The sequence below is a fragment of the Hypanus sabinus genome, assembly GCF_030144855.1.
Source record: "Hypanus sabinus isolate sHypSab1 chromosome X2 unlocalized genomic scaffold, sHypSab1.hap1 SUPER_X2_unloc_6, whole genome shotgun sequence".
NCBI classification, from domain to species: domain Eukaryota; kingdom Metazoa; phylum Chordata; class Chondrichthyes; order Myliobatiformes; family Dasyatidae; genus Hypanus; species Hypanus sabinus.
In genome coordinates this window covers 1123793-1144220 of record NW_026779006.1, presented here as the reverse complement: position 1 = coordinate 1144220, position 20428 = coordinate 1123793, and the positions used below count along the sequence as shown (strand labels likewise).

General features: G+C 46.7%; 1 protein-coding gene across 1 annotated transcript; it reads left to right on the top strand.

Moving 5' to 3' along the window:
* The first annotated feature begins 9801 nt into the window (after positions 1–9801).
* Positions 9802–10491, top strand: LOC132385938 (zinc finger protein 239-like). Its single transcript, XM_059958172.1, has 3 exons — positions 9802–9895; positions 10004–10174; positions 10256–10491. Exons 1-3 carry the CDS (start codon positions 9802–9804, stop codon positions 10489–10491), a joined length of 501 nt encoding a protein of 166 aa, XP_059814155.1.
* Positions 10492–20428: the final 9937 nt, after the last annotated feature.

Here is a 20428-nt window from a genome sequence, read left to right as displayed (position 1 = left end):
CGTCTGTGAGTTGAATTTTAATGCCGGCAGGTAGGAGGCTACCTAGGTGGGAGATAAGGTATTGCTCCATCGACCTGAGTGTGGCCTCATCTTGACGGTAGAGGAGGCCATGGACAGACATGTCGGAGTGGGAGAGTTCTGTGGAATTGAAGTGTGTGGCCACAGGGAGATCCCGCCACTGCCTGAGGACCGAGCGCCGGTGTTCTGCGAAACGGTCTCCCAGCCTGCGGCGGGTCTGCCTAGTGTATAAATGGTCACATCGGGAGCACCTGATAAAGTATATCGACCCGGTTGACTGGCAGGTGAAGTGGTGCCTCACCTGAAAGGACTGTCTGGGGCCTGGGATGGTGGTGAGGGAAGACATGTGGGGGCAGCTGTAGCACTTCTTCCGTTTGCAGGGATAAGTACCTGGAGGGAGGTCGGTTGGGAGGGATGGGGGATTGAATGGACAAGGGAATCGCGTAGGGAGCGATCCCTGCGGAAAGCCGACAGTGGTGGGGGGGTGGGGGGGAGAGGAAGATGTGGCTAGTGGTGGGATCTCATAGGAGGTGGCGGAAGTTACGTTGGATCTGTAGGCTGGTAGGGTATAGCTGAGATCCAGGAGGACTCTATCCCTGGTGGGGAGATGGGGTGAGGGCAGAGGTGCGTGAAATACGGCAGACGCGCTGGAGGGCAGAATTGACCTATGAGGCCACATTCAGGGAGCTATGGGCTTGGACCCCAAGATCCCTCTTGTCATCAACACGGTTCAGAGGCTGGCCATTAACAGTACCTCTTCTCTGCATATTTGATCTGACTAAATGCAAAATTTCAAATCAGGTTGGGATAAGCTCCATCTGTAATTTCTCCGATCTAAATACCTCCGTGCCCTTTGTCACAACACCGCCACTCTACACGCCACCTAAAAGCCTCCTAACCCACCCACCTACATTTCCATGTACGTCATTTATATACACTTACAGGCCACAGCTTCATCGCCATCTTCGCTTTCTCCACGTACGAGAAGGATTTGTTTTCAAACTCGAACCCTCCGTCACGTCATTGCGGAATGGGACGGGTTCTCTCTGCTCCACGTTCAGATCCCTGTGAAACAGCTCCAGTCGCGGACCTTCAGTCAAAATAAGTCCCATCCAACACTACTCACTGCCTTCAACGGGAACGCTATTTCTGAATCCAAATGGCCAGTTCACTGTGGATCTTTTGCACCATGATCTGGGAAGAGACTCCACTGCGGTACTTTGAAAACAACCTTACTAAACTCCATGTGGGCAACATCAACAACTCTGTCTTCCTCATCAGCTCCTCGCGAAACTCGGCAAAGATAGTAAGATGCTGCTTGCAGCGAACAAGGTCGCTTATAACACAGAGAGGCAGAGGGGGTGATAGACTCAACATGCAGATATGTAATTACATCCCAAGGTTCAGGACGCAGAACAATGGGCGATAGGAAAATAAGATGATTATGCAGTTTAACATCTGGTTAACGAGTTACTGTTGGAGGGAAAGCCTAAGATGTCTGGATCATTGGGTTCTCTTACACGGAATATGAGACATGTACAGGAGAGATGGTTTTCGCTTGAAATGGAGGGGGATTGATATCCTCGGGGATAGCCGGGAAAACCTGTAGATGCTGGAAATAGACAGCAACACATACAAAATGCTGAATGAACTCAGCAGACAAGACAGCATCAGTGGACACGAGTGAACAGTGGACATTTCATGCCATAACCGTCCATCGGGACTAGAAACAGGGGTAAGAAGTCGGAGCAAAAAACTGGCGGTGTATAGGAAGAATTACAAGGTGGTTTGTGATTGGTGAAACAGGATGAGGGGGAGGGGTGTAGTAAAGAGCTGGCAAGTTGTTTGGTGAAAGAGATGAAGGGCTGGGCATGGGGGATTCCGACAGGAGAGGAGAGAAGAGCATAGAAGAAAATGGCTGCGGTGGAGCACCAGAGGGAGGAGTTGGGCAGGAAAGGCGCTGAGGTAAGAACGAGAAATGGGAATGGAGGAATGGTGAAGGGGCTGAAGCCAATTACCGGAAGTTGGAGAAATCGAAGTTCATGCCATCAGATTGGAGCTACCCAGGCGGAATTGAAGGCGTTGCTCCTCCACCCGGAGTCAGAATGGACATGGAACTATAAATGAAATTGGTGGCCAACGGGAGTACTCGCTTTATTTTTCTGGCAAACGAACTGTGAGAGTTCAGCAAAATAGTTCCCTGTCTACCACAGATCTCACCGGTACACAGGAGGCAACACCGGGAACGTGACCCAAAGAGACTCACAGGTAACATGTCGCCTCAGCGGAAAGGACTGTTTGGGGACCTGAGGGGTGGAGGTGCAGGGGCAAGTTTGGCACATGTTCCACTTGCATGTGCAAGTATTAAGAGGGAGTCCAGTGGTGAAGGACGAATGGACAAGGAACTCGCATAGGGAGCGATCCCCAGGGGAAGCAGAATGTGGAGGACGGGGGGTGGAACGTGCTCGATACTGAAATCCCCTTGAGGATGGCGGAAATTACAGAATTTATGTGCTGGACCCGTAGGCCAATGTGTGGTAGGTGAGGACTAGCGAAACCCTCTCTCCGTTCGGATAGCGAGAGGATGGAGTGCGCGAACTGGCAGTGATGCGGGTGAGGGCAGCGTTGATGTGGAGGAAGAAAAGCCCATTTCTTTGAAGGGGGAGAAACTCTCATTAGTTCTGGAATGAAAAGCCTGATCCAGAGAGCTGGGATGGGATTTGTACAAGTGACGCTGTGGGGGGAGGTGAATCACTGAAATGATAAAGAAGTCCTGGCGGGAGGGTTGGCCATTGCTCCATGGTGCGGTCTCAGCTGGAGTTTCAGGGGAATGCGATCCCGAGGGCCAGAACAGTCACTGGACAGGTTGTGGACACAGATGTCGGTAAAACCTCAGACAAACGCAGGAATCAAAAGACTGAGCGCGCACCTAGAGTCCTAAGCTGCGTATATTTCAATGCAAGACGTGTCGCAGGAAAGACAGAGGAGCGCAGGTCATCGATCAACACTTGGAATTGTGACATTGCAGCCATCAGTCAGACATTTTCAGGAGGCCAGGGCTGGCACCTCAATGTATTTCGTTGTTGTAGACGCGACAGAGCTGGCGGGATTAAAGGAGGAGAGGTGGTGTTACTAGTCATGGAAAATGTCACAGCCGTTCTCAGTCAGGACAGACTGGAAAACTCATCAGTGAGGCGCTATCGGTGTAATTGAGAAAACAGGAACGTTTGACAATGTTAATGGGATTATACTACAGACAGCACCGAACAGTCCGAGCGAGTTCCAGGAAAGAAAATGGAGAGAGATCAGAGATTCCTGCAAGAAAGATGTTTGTGACAGAGGGTGCTTTTAAATTTTCACTTATTAACTGCAGCTCCCATAACGGTAAAAGGTGAAACGTTCAAGGGGAGCATGACGGCCTGTGTTTTGAGATACTTTCCGGTTACTCTATCGCATCTTTCTGTGTCCTCGTCCGGCCATAATTTACCAAATGTTTGCAGCTCCTTTTAACAGTACAGGGCATTCACTGGTCAGTGGGACAGAACGTCGATCGTGCGCTCCAGAATGAAACCCCGGAAAGATGTGTTGAAACTCGTCTGCCAGGGTCAGTGGGCGAAGTTCGCAGGTGACAGCAGTGTATTGTGAAGAACTTGCAGCCAATGATCACTTTACAGGATATTTACAAAGACAGGTGGGTAAAAAGGCTCGATGTTTCATTGGGGAACCCAGTCATCGCCAACCACAATCTGTTTCAGCTGCTACCATCTGGGAAATGGTACCGCGGCAAAAAAAAGCCAGCACCGTAAGGCTCCGGGACAGCGGCTTCCACCAGGCCATCAGATTGATTAAACTTGAGGAAATCTGCAGATGTTGGAAAATCAAACAACAACACACACAATATGCTGGTGGAACACAGCAGCCCAGGCAGCATCTATAGGGAAAAACATTGTCGACGTTTCAGGCCGAGACCCTTCGTCAGGACTAACCGAAAGGATAGTAAGAAATTTGAAGGTGGTGGGGGGAGGGGGAAATGTGAAATGATAGGAGAAGACCGGAGGGGGTGGGATAAACCTAAGAGTTGGAAAGGTGATTGGCGAAAGTGATACAGAGCTGGAGAAGGGAAAGGATCATGGGAGGGAGGCCTCGGGAGAAGGAAAGGAGGGGGAGCACTAGAGGGAGATGGAGAACAGGCAAACGGATAAGTATATCAGGGATGGGGTAAGAAGGGAAGAGGGCATTAACGGAAGTTAGAGAAGTCAATGTTCATGCCATCAGGTTGGAGGCTTCCCAGCCGGTATATAAGGTTTTGTTACTCCAACCTGAGTTTGGATTCATTTTGATAATAGAGGAGGCTATGGATAGACATCAGGATGGCAATGGGACTTGGAATTAACATGTTCGGCCACTGGGCGATCCTGCTTTGTCTAGTGGACCGAGCGTAAGTGTTCAGCGAAACGGTCTCCCAGTCTGCGTCGGGTCTCACCAATATATAAAAGGCCACGTCGGGAGCACCGGACGCAGTATACCACACCAGCCGACTCATAGGTGAAGTGTCGCCTCACCTGGAAGGACTGTCTGGGGCCCTGAATGGTGGTGAGGGAGAAAGTGTAAGGGCAGGTGTAGCACTTGTTCCGATTGCAATGATAAGTGCCAGGAGGGAGATCGGTGGGAAGGGATGGGGGGGGACGAGTGGACAATGGAGTCGCGTAGGGAGCGATCCCTGCGAAAAGCAGAAAGAGGGGGGGAAGGAAAAATGTGTTTGGTAGTGGGACCCCTTTGGAGGTGGTGGAAGTCACGGAGAATTATACGTTGGACCTGGAAGCTGGTGGGGTGGTAGGTAAGGACCAGGGGAACCCTATCCCGAGTGGGTTGGCGAGTGAATGGAGTGAGGGCTGATGTGCGGGAAATGGGGGAGATGCGTTAGAGAGCAGAGTTAATGGTGGAAGAAGGGAAGCCCCTTTGTTTAAAAAAAAGAAGACATCTCCTTCGTCCTGGAATGAAAAGCCTCATCCTGAGAGCAGATGCGGCATAGACGGAGGAATTGTGCGAAGGGGATAGCATTTTTTGCAAGAGACAAGGTAGAAAGAGGAATAGTCCAGGGAGCTGTGAGAGTCTGTAGGCTTATTGCAGATATTAGCAGATAGGCTATCTCCAGAGATGGAGACAGAAAGAACAAGAAAGGGGAGGGAGGTGTCGGAAATGGACCAGGTAAATTTGAGGGCAGGATGAAAGTTGGAGGCAAAGTTAATGAAGTCGACGAGCTCAGCATGCGTGCAGGAGGCAGCGCCGATGCAGTCGTCGATGTACCGAAGGAAAAGAGTCCGATACCCGTACAGACTTGGAACATGGACTGTTCCACGAGGCCAACTAAAAGACAGGCATAACTGGGACCCATGCGGGTGCCCATGGCTACACTTTTGGTTTGGAGGAAGTGGGAGGAGCCAAGGGAGAAATTATTGAGAGTAAGAACTAATTCCGCTAGACGGAGGACAGTGGTGGTAGAGGGAAATTGGTTAGGTCTGGAATCCAAAAAAAAAAAAAAAAAAGAAAAAAAGCGTAGAGCTTTGGGACCATCTCGGTGGGGGTGGATGTATATAGGGATTGGACGTCCATGGTGAAAGTAAGACATTGGGGGGCCAGGGAATTTAAAATCATTTTAAAAAATTTAAAGCATGAGAAGTGTCAAGAACATAGGTGGGAATAAATTGAAAAAGGGTGTATAAGACGTGTCAAGGTCCACTGAACTCATCTCTGCATACCTTTAACATAATTATGATGATATACACAAATGGTCCACGGATTGAAATTCTAGATTGGAAGAAGACTAATTTCGATGTCATCGAAAGAGTTCAGGCTGGTGTGGACTTGGTTAGGATCCCTTCTAAGTGCGGCACTTTCAGATGTGAAGTATTGAGAGTTCAGGGCGTGTAGGTTCCTGTCGGAATAAATCGCAAGAGTTTTGGGAATCTTGATTTAGAAGGATGTTGAGGGCCTTTTTAACAACAAGAGAGAGGCATATCAGGCATCGACACCTGGGATTAAATGACTGTCTTGTAAAGTATAAGAAATGCATGCAATATTTAAGAGATGATTGGGTCGGGCTAAATGAGGGCATGAGTTGTATCGAGCGGTCATGGTAAAGGAAAATCCCAAGGACCTTTGTAGATGTAAAAAGAGCAAAATGTTTGCTAGGGACAAAAAATAGTGCCCTTGACGATCAGAAAGATCATGCAATAATGGAGCCGAAAGAGTTAGGGAAGATCTTAAACGATACTTTCCATCTGTTTTTGCTTGGGTGATAGACACATGAACGAAGGAAATGGGCCAAAACAGCCCTAAGGTGATGGACAATATACACATTACAAAGGAAGACGTTTTTGCCAACCTGACACAAATTAGGGGTGACGAATGTCTAGGCCCAGATTGGGTTTCCCCTCGCCTCTTGTGGGTGGCTAGTGTAGTAATTGCATGGACACTGGCAGAGGTATTAAAACGCCTCAACCACGGGCGGAAAGCTGGGGGTTAACTCCTATTAGTCAAGAAGAGCTCTGAGAATAACCCGGGAAATCAGGGGCAGGTGAATGTGACATCAGTCCTGGGTAACTCATTGGAAGACATTCTAAGGGACACCATACTGTATGTAAGTACACGGAATGACATGGAATTGAGGCGTGCCGGAGGACAGAGAGATCTGGAAAGTTCCATAACTCCTGGAGAGAATCATGATGTGGGATTTTGGCACATTGACCATGTGAAGAGACACAGTGGCGCTTGGTATGTCAAGGCCTGCAATCCTGGATTCATTTACTTGAACCTCGTTTGAAACCTGTCAAAAGTCAGCACATCCTTTCTCAGTCGAGGGTCCCACAACTGCTCACAATACTCCATGTGCGGCCTAACCAGTTCTCTATAAAGCCTCAACATTATAATCCTTACGTTTGTACAGCAGTTCCAGCGAAATGAATGCTGACTTCACATTTGCCTTCCTCACCACAGTCTCAACCAGCAAATTAGAATTTAGTGAATCCTGCACGGGAGCTCTCAAGTCCCTTTGCGCCTCAAACTTTGAATTTCCTCTCCATCTGCAAAATAGCCGAAACTTATATTCCAAATTTCATTGCCGTACATTTCCCGAAAACATATTCCATCTTTCTCTTATATCTCAATTCTCCTAATCAGTCTAAAATGTTCTTTAACCACTTTGCGTTCTCAAAACTACCTGCCCCTCCCCATACATTTACGTCATCCACAACCTTGGACACAAAGCCAACTATGCCATCCCTCATATCATTGACATATGATGTATTAAATAAGCTGTCCCAACACACACCCTTGTTGTACACCACTAGTTATCGGCAGCCAACCAATAAAAACCAACCAAACCTTTATTTCCATTTGTTGCCTCCTGCCAAACGATCAATGCATTATCCATGCTACCGGCTTTGCTGTAATCCCATCTGCTCTTAACTTGTTAAGCGCACTCATGTCAACTGCCTTTTCAAAATCCGTGCACAGCATCCAGCGATTCTCTTTTGTCGATCATGCTTATTATTTCGTCAAAGAATTCCAATAGATTTATCAGGCAAGGGCGTTCCTTCAGTAAGCCATGCCGCCTGAGGCCTATATTATCATGTGCCTCCAGGTACCGTGAAACCACATCCTGAGCAATCAACCGGAACATCACCCCAACCACTGAGGTCAGACTAACTGGCCTTTAATTTCCTTTTTTCCACCACTCTCCTTTCCTTGAAGACTGAAGTGACAGTTATAATTTTCCCAACATTTCTGGAGCCATTCCAGAATCTAGTGTTCCTGAAATATCATTTCTAATGCCTCCACAATCTCGTCAGCCACTTCTTTCAGCACCATTTCCTTTCCCTTAGTAATGGCAACTTCCCACGCTTCTGCCTCCCGATCAGTCGATCTTCTGGCATAATGCTGGTGTCTCCCACAGTGAAGCCTGGTCCCAAACAACTGTTCAGTTCCTCTGCCATTTCCTTCTTCACAATTGCTACCTCTCCAGCATTAATATCCAGAGGTTCCATATACTCTCTCGCTTCTCATTTAGTCACATTATTAATACCAGGAATTGAGATTTTACGTTGAAGTTGCACAGGGCGTTAGTGAGGATTAAATTCTAAACTACGGCGTTCTGCTGCTATATGTCTTATGATTACTATCCAGCACAAGGGGCACTTCCTGGTGGCCGAACGTTTTAAATCCGCTTCCCATTCTCGTTCCAACGTGTTGATCGAAGGCCTCCACTTGTGTCAAGATGACAGTGTGAAGGAGGAACACCTCAGATTCCATCTGGGTACCCTCCAACCTGGTGGCATGAATAATGTTTTCTCCTTCTGGTAAACAGAGACCCGTCCCCCTCTATTCCCCACTCTGAGTTTCTGCTTCTGTAATTAGATGCTGACTGTGCTATGAGTTCCTGCAGCGTTTCGTGTGAATTGCTTTGGATCTGCAGGCTTTCTCTTGTTCGATCCAGATTTCCGTGTGTGTGACCAGACGATAAAGTGCGCATGAGCAAAACTGACTGACAGTGTCGGAAAGCAGCGCATGCGCATTTTGGCCAAAGGTCTCAGAATTGGCAGCAGGTTGGAGCGGAACTCCTGGCAGAAATTTTATCGGTACCCACGACCGAACTGTGACTGAGATACACTTACTATGATCTCCGGACACACTGAGGCTCCGCACCGCAGGACAGTCCCGGTCCTTTCCCTCTCTCTCAGTCGCACGATTCGTAAACAGGCCGCGGGTAACCTTGATGAGCGAAAGCGCTGGTGCCTTTTTTGTGACGCATGCGCATCACTGCGACCGAGGCCGAGAGACAGCTTTCTGTTTCGTGGGGTTTACTGGGTAAAGGGGCAGGCATGGCTGATATCAGTGATTTTCCCATCAGTTAGTATGGCGTGTTTGGAAGAACAGAGGGAAGGGAAGGAGAGCGGATGGATCTCACAAATGCTGCTGAGCTCCACATATTTAAATCCAAATACTGTATTAGGAACTTGGAGCAAAAGTAGTACTGAGTTAAGTACAGATGAAGTGTTTGCCTTCAAGTCCGTGAAAATGTCAACTAGTGTTGAATAAAAAAACAACAACGTCCTTCCATCAGCTTTAGATCTACAGAAATTCACTTTTGCTCTGCCTCCTCTTTTTCCGGACCTTTCTACCCGTGACAGCATGTTTCTCTCTCTGGGTACAGAACGACAGCAAATACCCTTTCCTGGGTAACAGGTGACCTGCAGCTTTCACATCACAGAAGTGCATCGATGAGTTCGCCACCATTAGTCACCTGTGGGGAACAGGTCATCAGAGTAATTGGAAAGAATCCATCATTACCCATGTAATCTCTGAGCCTTTTAACGGTGCTGTGAGAAAGAACCAGAAGTTGAAATGTTACTGATGTTCCCTCTATTTTTAAATAAGTGTGTGGACCGACCATCGGTCTGCACAGGAAATTTCTGCACAACCGAAAAACCGCAAATCACTTTAAACTAACATTCCATCTGTCCGGCAAGTCAGGCAATCGGTGCAGAGCATTTCCCTCAGTGGGCAGCAAATCACCTGCGTAGCTGTGAGGGAGTAGTGAATAATACAAACCCAGAGAATCAAACCGAGACACATAAAGGTGTCCCAATCCTTTACAGACAGGAAGACTGTCCAGTTTCCGAAGCCATGAATGGGAGGAAAATGACTTCTTCCACCGACTTGGGTTGAACGTCACTGTAACACGGACGGATTCATCAGTCATCTAAACTGAAGGTACATCAGCGAATGTACCCTGGGACGAGGCCATTCACCTACTCTGTTTGTGGGAAGGGATTCACTCGGTCATTTGGCCGACTGACTCACCAGCGAATACACACTGGTGAGAGGCCTTTCATCTGCACTGATTCTGGGAAGGGACTCACTCGGACGTGTGACCTATTGATACACCAGCGAATTCACACCGGGGAGAGGCCGTTCACCTGCTCAGACTGTGGGAAAAGATTCACTCGGTCGTCTGCCCTACTGACACACCATCGAATCCACACTAGGGAGAGAACTTTTGCCTGCTCATACTGTGGGAAGGGATTCACTCAGCCGTCCCAAGTGAAGTTACAGCAGCAAATTCACACTGGAGAGAAGCCGTTCACCTGCTATGATTGTGCGAAGGGATTCACTCAGTCATTTGACCTACTGACACACCAGCGAATTCACACTGGGGAGAAGCCATTTATTTGCTCAGACAGTGGGAAGGGTTTTAAACAGTCATCACAATTGAAGGTACACAAGCGCATTCACACTGAGAAGAGGCCGTTCACCTGCTCAGATTGTGGGAATGGATTCACCCAGTCAACTGCTCTCCTGGCACACCAGTCTGTTCACACTGGGAAGAAAGCATTCGCCTGCTCAAAGTGCGGGAAGGGATTCACTCGGTCATCAAACCTACAGATGCACAAGCAAGTTCACATGGGTGAGTAACCACTCACCTGCTCAGGATTCACGCACTCAACCACACTACAGACACATCAGCGTGTTCATGCTGGAGAGAGGCCGTTCTTCTGACTGAATGTGAGAAGATTCACTCAGTCATCCAACCTTGTGGCGCACTATAGATTTCACACTGGCAAGAAGGTTTAAATAATTTGCGTGCCGGATATTTAATCTTCAAATTTGCTGAGCCCAGAGAGAAACTCTACTTCAGGATGAACAACACCAGTATTAACTACTTTGCTCCCAGCTCATTTCAATGTTGTGGGTCATTTTAACTGCTTCTGAAGGACTACGTGTCACACCGCTGTGTGAGAATACTCCCCTGCCCTACAGCGTCTGAAAGCAGAATGGGGAACCATAAGTTGGATGTTCAGTCAGAAACCAGAGACGGGTTAGCAGAGGGCAGATTTCTGGCTCTGGACAGTCGTCGCGGTAAGAGCATCTGATAAGGACCAGGGAAACAGATGAGAGGGAAAACGACAATGAATGACTGAGCATCAACATTTAGTCTCTGATTATTTGCATTCTGTCTTCTTCCCCCTTCCATTCCTGTCCTGATGAAGGGTCTTGACACAAAGAGTCAACCATTTATTCCCCTCCATTCATGTAGCCTGACCTTATGTGGTCTAACATTTCATATGTGTTGCTCTGGATTTCGAATTGTTGCAGAATCACCTGTGTTTATGATTCCCCAGGTGTGGTTTCAACATTGTCCTAAGCAACTGCACCATTACAGCCAACCCGTTACTCTCAGTGCACTGATTTATGAGGGTGAGGGTGCCAAAAGCTTTCTTCAGCACCCTGTCAGGTTTTGACTGAAGTTTCAGTAAGCCATGGATGTGTACTCCAAGGTTTTACTGCCCTGCAATACTCCGCAAGACAGTCCTTTCCACTACGAAAGTCCAACCTGAATTTGACGTCCCAAAATGCAACATCCTGGACTGATCAGAAGTAAATTCCAGTCGCCAGTCCTCCCCCCATGTAATCAGCTGGTCAGGATTGCCCTGAAATTTTTGATAACCTGTTTTACTGTCGACTACAGCACCTATTCCAGTGTCATCTGCAAACTTACTAAACCTGTCTTGTATATTCTCATCCCTTCTGGATTGTTGCATCTGTCACGTACCGGTGAGGGTAGGAACAGGTTGATTCGGCAGATTAATGCATGGCTGAGAAGCTGGTGCAGGTGGCAGGGATTCAAGATCTTGGATCAATGGGATCTCTCCTATTCAAAAGAGATGGATTAGTCCTGAACCCGACGGGAGCCAATATTCTCATGGGCAAGTTTGTAAGTGCCATTGGGGATGGTTTAAAATAATCCGGCAGGGGGCGGTGGGAAACTCATGGTAGGATGGATGCTAAAGAAGTAAAGTTGGTGTGCAGTCAGACTGTCACGAAGGCATAATTATGATAAGACATAATTGCAGCGAGCTGGGTGAGTATCAGGGCATTAGGGATGCAAAATCAATAAGGTTCGGAAATAATTTACGCAATGTGCTATATTGCAATGTGCAGAGTTTAAGAAATAAGGATGATCATGTTGCACTGTTGCGGATTGTCAGGTTTGATGTTATGGTCATCACTGTAACGTGCTGAACAATGGTTGTAGTTGGAAGCTGAATGTCCACGGTTACTCGTAATGGAGGAATAGGAAGGAAGGCAGAGAGGACGGCATGGATATGCTGGTATAGAATTTCATCAGATCTGTAGCAGGATGTGACACAGGATCGGAAGATGTCAAATGCTTGTGTGTTAAGTTCAGAAACCATAAGTGTAAAAGAAACATGATGGCAGTTATATACAGGCTTCACAACACTATCTGGGAAGTGGACTGCAGATTACAACAGGAAATAGAAAAGCTGTGTCAAAAGGGAAATGTAATGATAGTCATAGGAGATTTCAACATGCAGGTCGATTGGGAAAATCTGGTTGGAAATGGATGTCAAGAGAGTGAGTTTATTGAATGCCTATGAGACGGCTTTTTACTGAAGACTGGTGTTGAGCCTACTTGGGGATAAGCAATACTTAACTGGGTGCTATGTAATGAAGCGGGAGTGAATAAGCAGCTTAAGGTAAGACAACTATTAGGAGGCAGTGATCACAATATGATTGACTTCAGCTTGAAATTTGACAAGGAGAAAGTGAAGTACGATGTTGCAGTATTTCAGTGGAGTAAAATAAATTACAGTGGTATCAGAGAGAAGTTGGCCAATGTAAATTGGAAGGAGATGTTGGAAGTGATGACAGCAGAGCAACAGTGGAATGGGTTTCTGGGGGAAATGTGGAAGGTGCAGGATGGATATATTCCAAACATTACGAATTATTCAATTGCAGTCTCCACGGCACGCTCCTGGTGAGAGGTCTACAATCAGAGGATTAACGTTCCACCTTTGTCATCTGTTTTCTACTATCAATCCAAATGTGTATCAATTTAGTCAGCTATCCCTGGATTCCCTGTGACCTCAACCTCCAGGGCAGTCCACCAGTGGGCAAAATATATTTTCTATCAAGCTGTGGGTACTATTTACAATCTTGATATTTGGCTCCTTACAGGCAATCACAAAACAAAGAAACCCTCTGGAAACAAAAAAAAAAACTGTCAAACACCCTCTGTACAGAAAAAATAAAATTGCTCAAACAATAACAGTGAGCACAGAGCATTCAGAACTGAAGTTCAGGGAAGTGATTCGACACACATAAAGCCAGGTGCTGCTGTAGGAGCCCGTTATTTGCAGGGGACAGACTTCGTTCAGCACAGGGAAGAGTAAAAGTAAATACTGGCCCGTCCCTCACCTCCAACTCCAATTGCTGGCGTTTTCTATTAGGCCCATTGCTTAAGTTATCCAAATCCCCGGTCATCCCTTGCTCTAAGATCTGCGCCACGCTGGTACGCTGCGATCTCCAGTCTATACCCGCTGCTTCACATTTCCAATTCTGGTCCACATGCTTAGATACTAAATTGAAGAAAGATCAATTTTACCGCTGTCAGCAGAGATCTGGAAAGTGAAGGACTGGGACAAGTGGTTTTCCTGCAAATATGTGAAGTTTTGAGAGTGAAAATCTTGCATGTGTCTGTCAGAAAAAAAAATAAAACAGTATAAGGGAATATTGGCTTTGAAGAGGTGTTGAGGCCCTGGTTATGAAGAACGGAGCTGCGTCATAGCTGTAGGCGGGTGGTAACAAATGAGGGATGGTTGCAGTAGAAGGCATGCAAGAGGCCGCTTTAAAGTATCCAGGTATCTGGACGAAGGCGTGGTGTATCCCTGTTAGGGCAATTCCGGAGTGATGGTATACAGTATAGCAAATGTTAATTTCACCAGGAAACGGTTTTCAGACCTGAGTATCAATTGTTGATGAGCTTAAAGTGCAGACCAGAACAATAGTGTTCCTGGACAGACTGGCTGATCGCAAGCAAAGAAACACTCCGTGGTCCTGAGATGCTGCAAATTCATGAATGCAGCCTAGAGTCAGCGGCGAATCAAATTCATTCTCGGTGTCGTGAGTGTTGCAGGGGAGATTGCGGTGCTTGAAAAGTATATGTAATTTAAAGGAAGCATTATGAAAACATTGGAAATGCAAAACAGTCCTGCTGATATTCAGCATATAATAATGTCGTGTAATATTGGTTCGGGCAGGTCCTAACTCCAAAGGGTGTCTGATTCTCTTTGCTGATTACAGACCCTTCTATGTCCACAAGGTTCAGTGTCTCTCCTGTGATTTCATTCGGTCTCAATAGCCCGAGGAAAGGTGAATCCTGAGCGACTCCACAGATACGTTAAGAGCAACGGGGTTGCAAGGGAGAGAAGTACAAGATCAGATCGGTAATCAATTTCTGTAGACGAGAGAGATAGGGGAGACCGTAGATAGTTTTCTGCATTTGTATTTAATTAGGAGATGATCACAGGGTGTATAGAAGTTCGACAAAACAGCATCATCTTCATGAACCACCGACTGATTATGGGGGTGGGGGAGGGACTTTGCTGTGGTGAGGCAAATGAGGGTGTACGAATACCCAGGAACTGACAAACTGTTCGCTGAGGCCCCGTGGGAGGCCAACATTGGCAGAAATATTTACGTTAGAGCATTGAACACTACAGCGCATGAACAGGCCATTCGGCCCGCAGTATGGTGTTCAACAAGCTACAGAGCAAATCAAAAGCACCCAAACACTATTCCCTCCGACCTACACAACATCCATATACCCCCATCCTCCTTTCATCTATGTGCCTGTCCAAACTTCCCTTAAAAACCTCTTATATATTTGTTTCTAACATCATACCATGCATTCATGGCTCTCTGAGTAAAAACATCCCTCATATCAAACTTCAACAAACCTTCTCTCACGTTCAATACATGGCCTGTGGTATTAGACATTACAACTCCGGGATACGGATACTCTCCATCCACACCCTCTATGTCTCTCACGTTCAATACATGGCCTGTGGTATTAGACATTACAACCCACGGATACGGAAACTCTCTATCCACACCCTCTATGTCTCTCGTGATCTTGTAAACCTCTCTCTGGTTTCCCCTCAGCCCCCGCCAGAGAAAGCAACACAATTTATCCTTATCGACGTGCGTATCCACTTCCAAAGTGTGATGATCTTCGATCCCAAGCTCTGTCTGCTCAGCAGCTCTGTTAATGATCGTGTGCTTAGCTGTCTCCTTGCATTTGCCCGACTGAGGTGCAACACCTCACATTTATCTGGGTCGACCTCCAGCTGCCATTTCTTAACTCGAATCTGCAACTGATGCTGTATTGCTTGCCAGTCCTCGGCGCCACACACAACTCCACACTTGTACATTTTCATCCAGGCATTTGTATGCATTACAACGAGTAGAGGTCCCAGCACAGATCCCTGCGGAACTCCGTTTGTTAGAGATCTCCAGCCTAAATAAGTCCAACACTACCCTCTGTCTTCAGTAAACAAGCCAGTTCTGAATTCAAACAGACAAATTGCCGTGGATCCCATGCATTCGAATCTTCTAGATCTACTCCCGTAGGGGACTTTGTCAAGCCCCTTACTAAAATCCGTGTAGACAACATCCACTGCCCTGCCCTCATCAATCTCTCTCCTCACCTTGTCAAATAAAGCAAAAATCCTAATGCACTCTACAATTATCCTTAGTGACCAGAGAGTTGGAGAATTGTATTTTCTGCTTAAGAAAGGCTCTAGAAGTAAACCAGGAAGTTATAGGCCGGAAAGCCTGATATCAATGGCGGTAAAGTAATTGGAAGATATTTTAAGGACCGTATGTATTAGTGTTTGGATCGATATGGACTGATTGGGATCGGCGTGGGTTTATGTATGGTACCACTCTGTGCTTTGCGTGGAAACTTAAAGAAGGCGTTGCAGTTCATATTCTCTACATGGCATTTAGTGTGACGTCTGACATGGTCCCGCAAGGGCGTTTGTTCAACTTAGCTTTCCAGATAGGGTTAGACATTAGCTTTGTGGGAGAAGCCCGAGGTTGCTAGTAGATAGTTAGCTCTCTGACTGGTGGGATCGGATCTGGGTCTGTTGTTCAATGTCATCTGTATGTCCTGTGCGTTTCTCCAGCTGTTTTAACAAAGAACCAAAATCACAGGTTGGGAAGATGGGATTGTTGGATTATGCAAGATGGCGCACTGGCACGTTCTCCGAAACCCCACTTTGTTCTGCCTGTGACTAGTTCATTTTTGGTCTCACATTTCAATAAAGTCCAAGGACTCTGTTCTGCCTGAGGATCTGTTAGTTCATCAATATATTAAAGAAAATTATTTTGATGAGTTTGCCATTGTTGCAGAGGAATCAAAAGGCAATTTGACTGGGAATGATCGTGTGGCTGTTATTTGTGTCCGAAATAAAAAAAAACAACTTACCAACCATTTATCAGTATAAACCGCAGAATATGTTGCCATCATGTTAGGCGTACACTGAGTGGAGGAAATTTGTCCATGTAAATTTGTAATTTGTTCAGATGCTTTTTCGGTTCTGATTAATTTCAAAAGGGGTTGGTCAGTCTGGAACTAGCTGGACACCAGCAGTCAGTCAGAGTTACTGTTGGAAACTCATCAAACATTATTTCATAAGCAAAGTATTAGTTTACACGCGCACGGGACCCTGCACATGGAGGTACTGAGTGGAATGAGCGGGTTGACTGTTTAGTTTCAAAAGCTGTTAAATGTTTAAATGCGGATAAAGACCTCCCACTTTGCAAATCAGAACCAATTTCAGGGTTTGCAGGTTAAGAATTAGCGGCTTCTGGTAAATCTAGTGGGACACTGGGCACAAGGGGAGACAGCTTTAAAAAATACTTAACAGTGTTGGGTTCATGGGAGAAGAGGGTAAAAACAAGAAGGGAAGGAATTATATGGATACGACCTGAATTAGCCAGAGTACAATGAATTACATGCTAGATGTTATCATTATGAAGCATTTGAACACATATAATTTCAGGATGAAGGTGATCAGGTAGATAGAAATGAAATTAAATCGTTAGGGGCGGATATCTTTCATTTCAGTTGTGGGAATGAGTTTAATTTGATTCTCTCTATTGGGTTTCAATTGATACAATCGGTAGGATTTCGGTGATAATTTAGTTTTCATTAGAACAAAGAAGCAGCGAGGGTATTATTTCCCAATTATCTACACCATATTCCAGTCCCGTTCGTGGCGGGAATGTGTATTAATTTGGAGTGACAACCACCACGTATCCAAAACCCGCCCTATTTATATTCACGTTAGCCAATCATTCAAGAGGAAGGCGGAAACTGGTGTGTTTGATATTGGATTAGCCAACTAGAATCAGACTAGAACTCCCGCTGCCTTGTGGGAAAGTCGGTCTGTGTGGTTGGTGGGCGGTAATAGGGATAAATGGACATACAAACAGACCAATGGGTGGCTATCATTCCAGAGTAATTCGTTGACTGACATCTGGCGAGTCCAAGACGCTGTTTCGCCTCTCCCCAGAAACACACTATCCTAATGTCCCAGACCTCCCGGTCGATGGGAAACTCGAACCCGGAATAACAACTGAGAGATCAAGCGGAGAATGTGAGGAGCTGGCGTCGGGACTGGAGAAATTGCGGCCGCCTCCGGCTGTGATCAGGACGCGGCTTTATGAATAATCTGCAACACCGAGGTGACCGGATATTTCACCGACCTAATTATCTGCTCCCTGAATTTTGACTGAGTCACCGTGTAAATAAATGTGTTTGTGCAGCAGCTGAAATCAGTCAGCAAATACCCGACGTAGTGAAAGATCCGTTCAGAATCACTGAATTCGGATCCTTTTCCTGAGACCTGATAATGTATGAAATTTACAACCAGTGTCATCCACAGGAGAATGAAGCTGCCGGAGAGGGTGAAAAGTAAAACCACAGACCTTCTCCTGCTCTCTATCTCAGTGTCACTGCAGTTGTCCCCCTTGCTCTGACCTTTCAGCCCCTTACGGACCCGACTGGCCACTAAAATGTGCCTGACGGTCAGAGCGTTGAGCAGCAGGATCCCAGCGAAAGGGAGGAACGGAGTTAAAACCGTATCGAGCCAGTCATAGCCCACCCACCAGGGGTCAGTGAAATAATTGTCCTTGGTAATACAGAACCACGGTACATTTTCGATGATCATCCAGGGTTCCCACGTGAAGTATCGGGGAACGTTTCTCAGACAGGACATTACGGCGGTTGTTGTTAGAACCACAGCCGCAGTTTTCCCGGTGCAATATTTTGTTTTCAGTTTCTGACAGCAAATGGCGACAAACCGGTCAAAGGTGAAAGTGACAGTGAACCAGACAGAACAGTGTGTGGCCGTGTAGCTCAGTACATCGATAACACTGCACACAGGAGTGATGCCCAGAAAACTCCACCGGAAGTAATACACTCTGATTCGGTACAAAATGACGCTGGTGACAATGGTCAGTAGATCCGCCGCTGCCATGGCCACCAGGTAGCGCGTGGTGCAGGTAGAGAGGCCGCACTTTCCCCGAGACAGGATCACGATCGCCACTAAATTCACTGCGTGTTGGGTGAGGGGCAGAGTGGAGGGAGGGAGGGAGGGAGACGGGGAGAGGGGACGGGAGGGGAGGGTGATGGGATGGGGGAGGGGGACGGGGGAGAGAGAGTGAGGGAGAGAGATATAACAGAGAAAGGGCATTATTGAAACAATTCCTCAAGGGATCGGATTTCAGCTAAAGATCAGAAGTTCTCGAGACTGTGAACGTCTGCTGATCTAACTTGAGACACTGTTCGCACTGTCTCTGACCTGCCTTCGTCAGTGTGGAGATAAGACGATGTGTGGGCAATCGTCGGCGATAAAAGCGATCTAGGTGAACAACAACGGTCAGTGCTAATACCGATTCCAGTCACTATCGTGGCCGGTTTCACTAATTTAACCGTGACAGACCAGGCCCCTGGAAACTCAACATCTGACGGGGCCCTGAAATGATACGGAGGGAAGCAACACACAAAAAGTACTGGAGGGACTCAGCAGCTCCGGCAGCATCCATGGAATTGAACAAACTTCGGTTTTGGACAGAGACATTTCTACAGGACGAAGCGGTGCAATTTACGACACGTCTCAGAGGGAAAGCAGGAACAACTCAGTAACCTGAGGCTGAGCGGCTCCGTTGATGAATTAATTCCACAGCGCAGTTCAATTCGATAACTCTCGTCAGCAGATTCGCGGACAGTGGTTCAGATGATCAGACCCAATTATTAACGCGTACAACAAGCTGGAGGAGCTCAGCAGGTCGGACAGCATCCGTAGAAACGCGTCTCGGCCCGAAACGTTGACTGCTCGTTTCCAATGTGTACTTTGCGTTTACAGACGCAGTTATTGACCGAGAGGCAGTGAGATCCGACTGTGACAGACTCCACAGGGAAACCTGAAACACAGCACCAGGGTTTCTCTCTGGTAAATAACTCAGAAACAGTGACCTTTACAATGTAAACGACTCCCAGTCACACCTTGCGGGAGATCTGCCTGTCCCCACAATGGGACAACTCCGGACAAGGTGACATTGAAGGCAAGAACAACGTTCGAGTCGATCCCTGAGTTAGATGAGAGACAGAAGTTTAGCTCCGCCTGTCACTAAATATGATAAATCAGAGTGTTGAACTGACCGGATCAATATCTCTGACGGATATTTGTACAATGATCATCTAGTTAGAAGCTTGTCAAATGACCATGAACAGATTCACATGGTTAACACACAGAAATACCAAACATGAATTGCTTTGCTCACTCACCAGGAACTCCAATGACGGCGATGAACACGTACAATACACTACTGTACCTATCCAACATTGCAGGCATTTTCTCTGTCCAGTAACCTGTCCCCACTGTGCTACAGGCGATCTCTCGGAATGAAATCTGGAGGCAGCACATGCCTGCGGTTTTAATACCATTTAGCGGCTCCACAGGGACACATTTCAACAGATTTAAATAACTGTTTTAAAATTATTTACAAAACAATTATGTCAGGCAGGTGCAATCCCCGTGGTGACAGATTGCGATTAAATAATGAACGAGTGCAATGTTTGGACTGTTTGTGTAAATTACTTTGTCCGAACAAAGGTGACTGAACCTTCAGTGGTTTCTTATCAATTCAATGTGATCCCACTGTTAATATGTACTTCAATGGAGCCAATTGAGAGACACAGAATACTGAAGTAAATTATGTCATTGTAGCTTGTAAAATTTTATTGAATCACCTGCTGTTACCATTCTCCTCGAGAGTATAAACACTCTAATTAGTTTGTGTTTCGGGGACTCTAGCGAGGGGGTCGCCAAGAAAAGATCTGCTGATCATGGTGAATAAACAGTTTCATATCCACAGAACCCTCCGCATCTTCAGTGACTAAGTCACAGTCAGAACATTTCGGTGCTCGTCCAAGACCCACACTTAACCCTAATACATGGGCACAAAGCTTAGTAGGGGG

What these genes read in the sequence shown, in the direction of transcription:
- LOC132385938 (XM_059958172.1), top strand. Translation starts at nt 9,802, where the DNA reads ATGTACCCTGGGACGAGGCCATTCACCTACTCTGTTTGTGGGAAGGGA. An exon ending in TCACCAGCGAATACACACTG is followed by an intron (nt 9,896 to 10,003) that starts GTGAGAGGCCTT and finishes TCACCTGCTCAG; the next exon opens with ACTGTGGGAAAAGATTCACT. An exon ending in GCCGTTCACCTGCTATGATT is followed by an intron (nt 10,175 to 10,255) that starts GTGCGAAGGGAT and finishes TTATTTGCTCAG; the next exon opens with ACAGTGGGAAGGGTTTTAAA.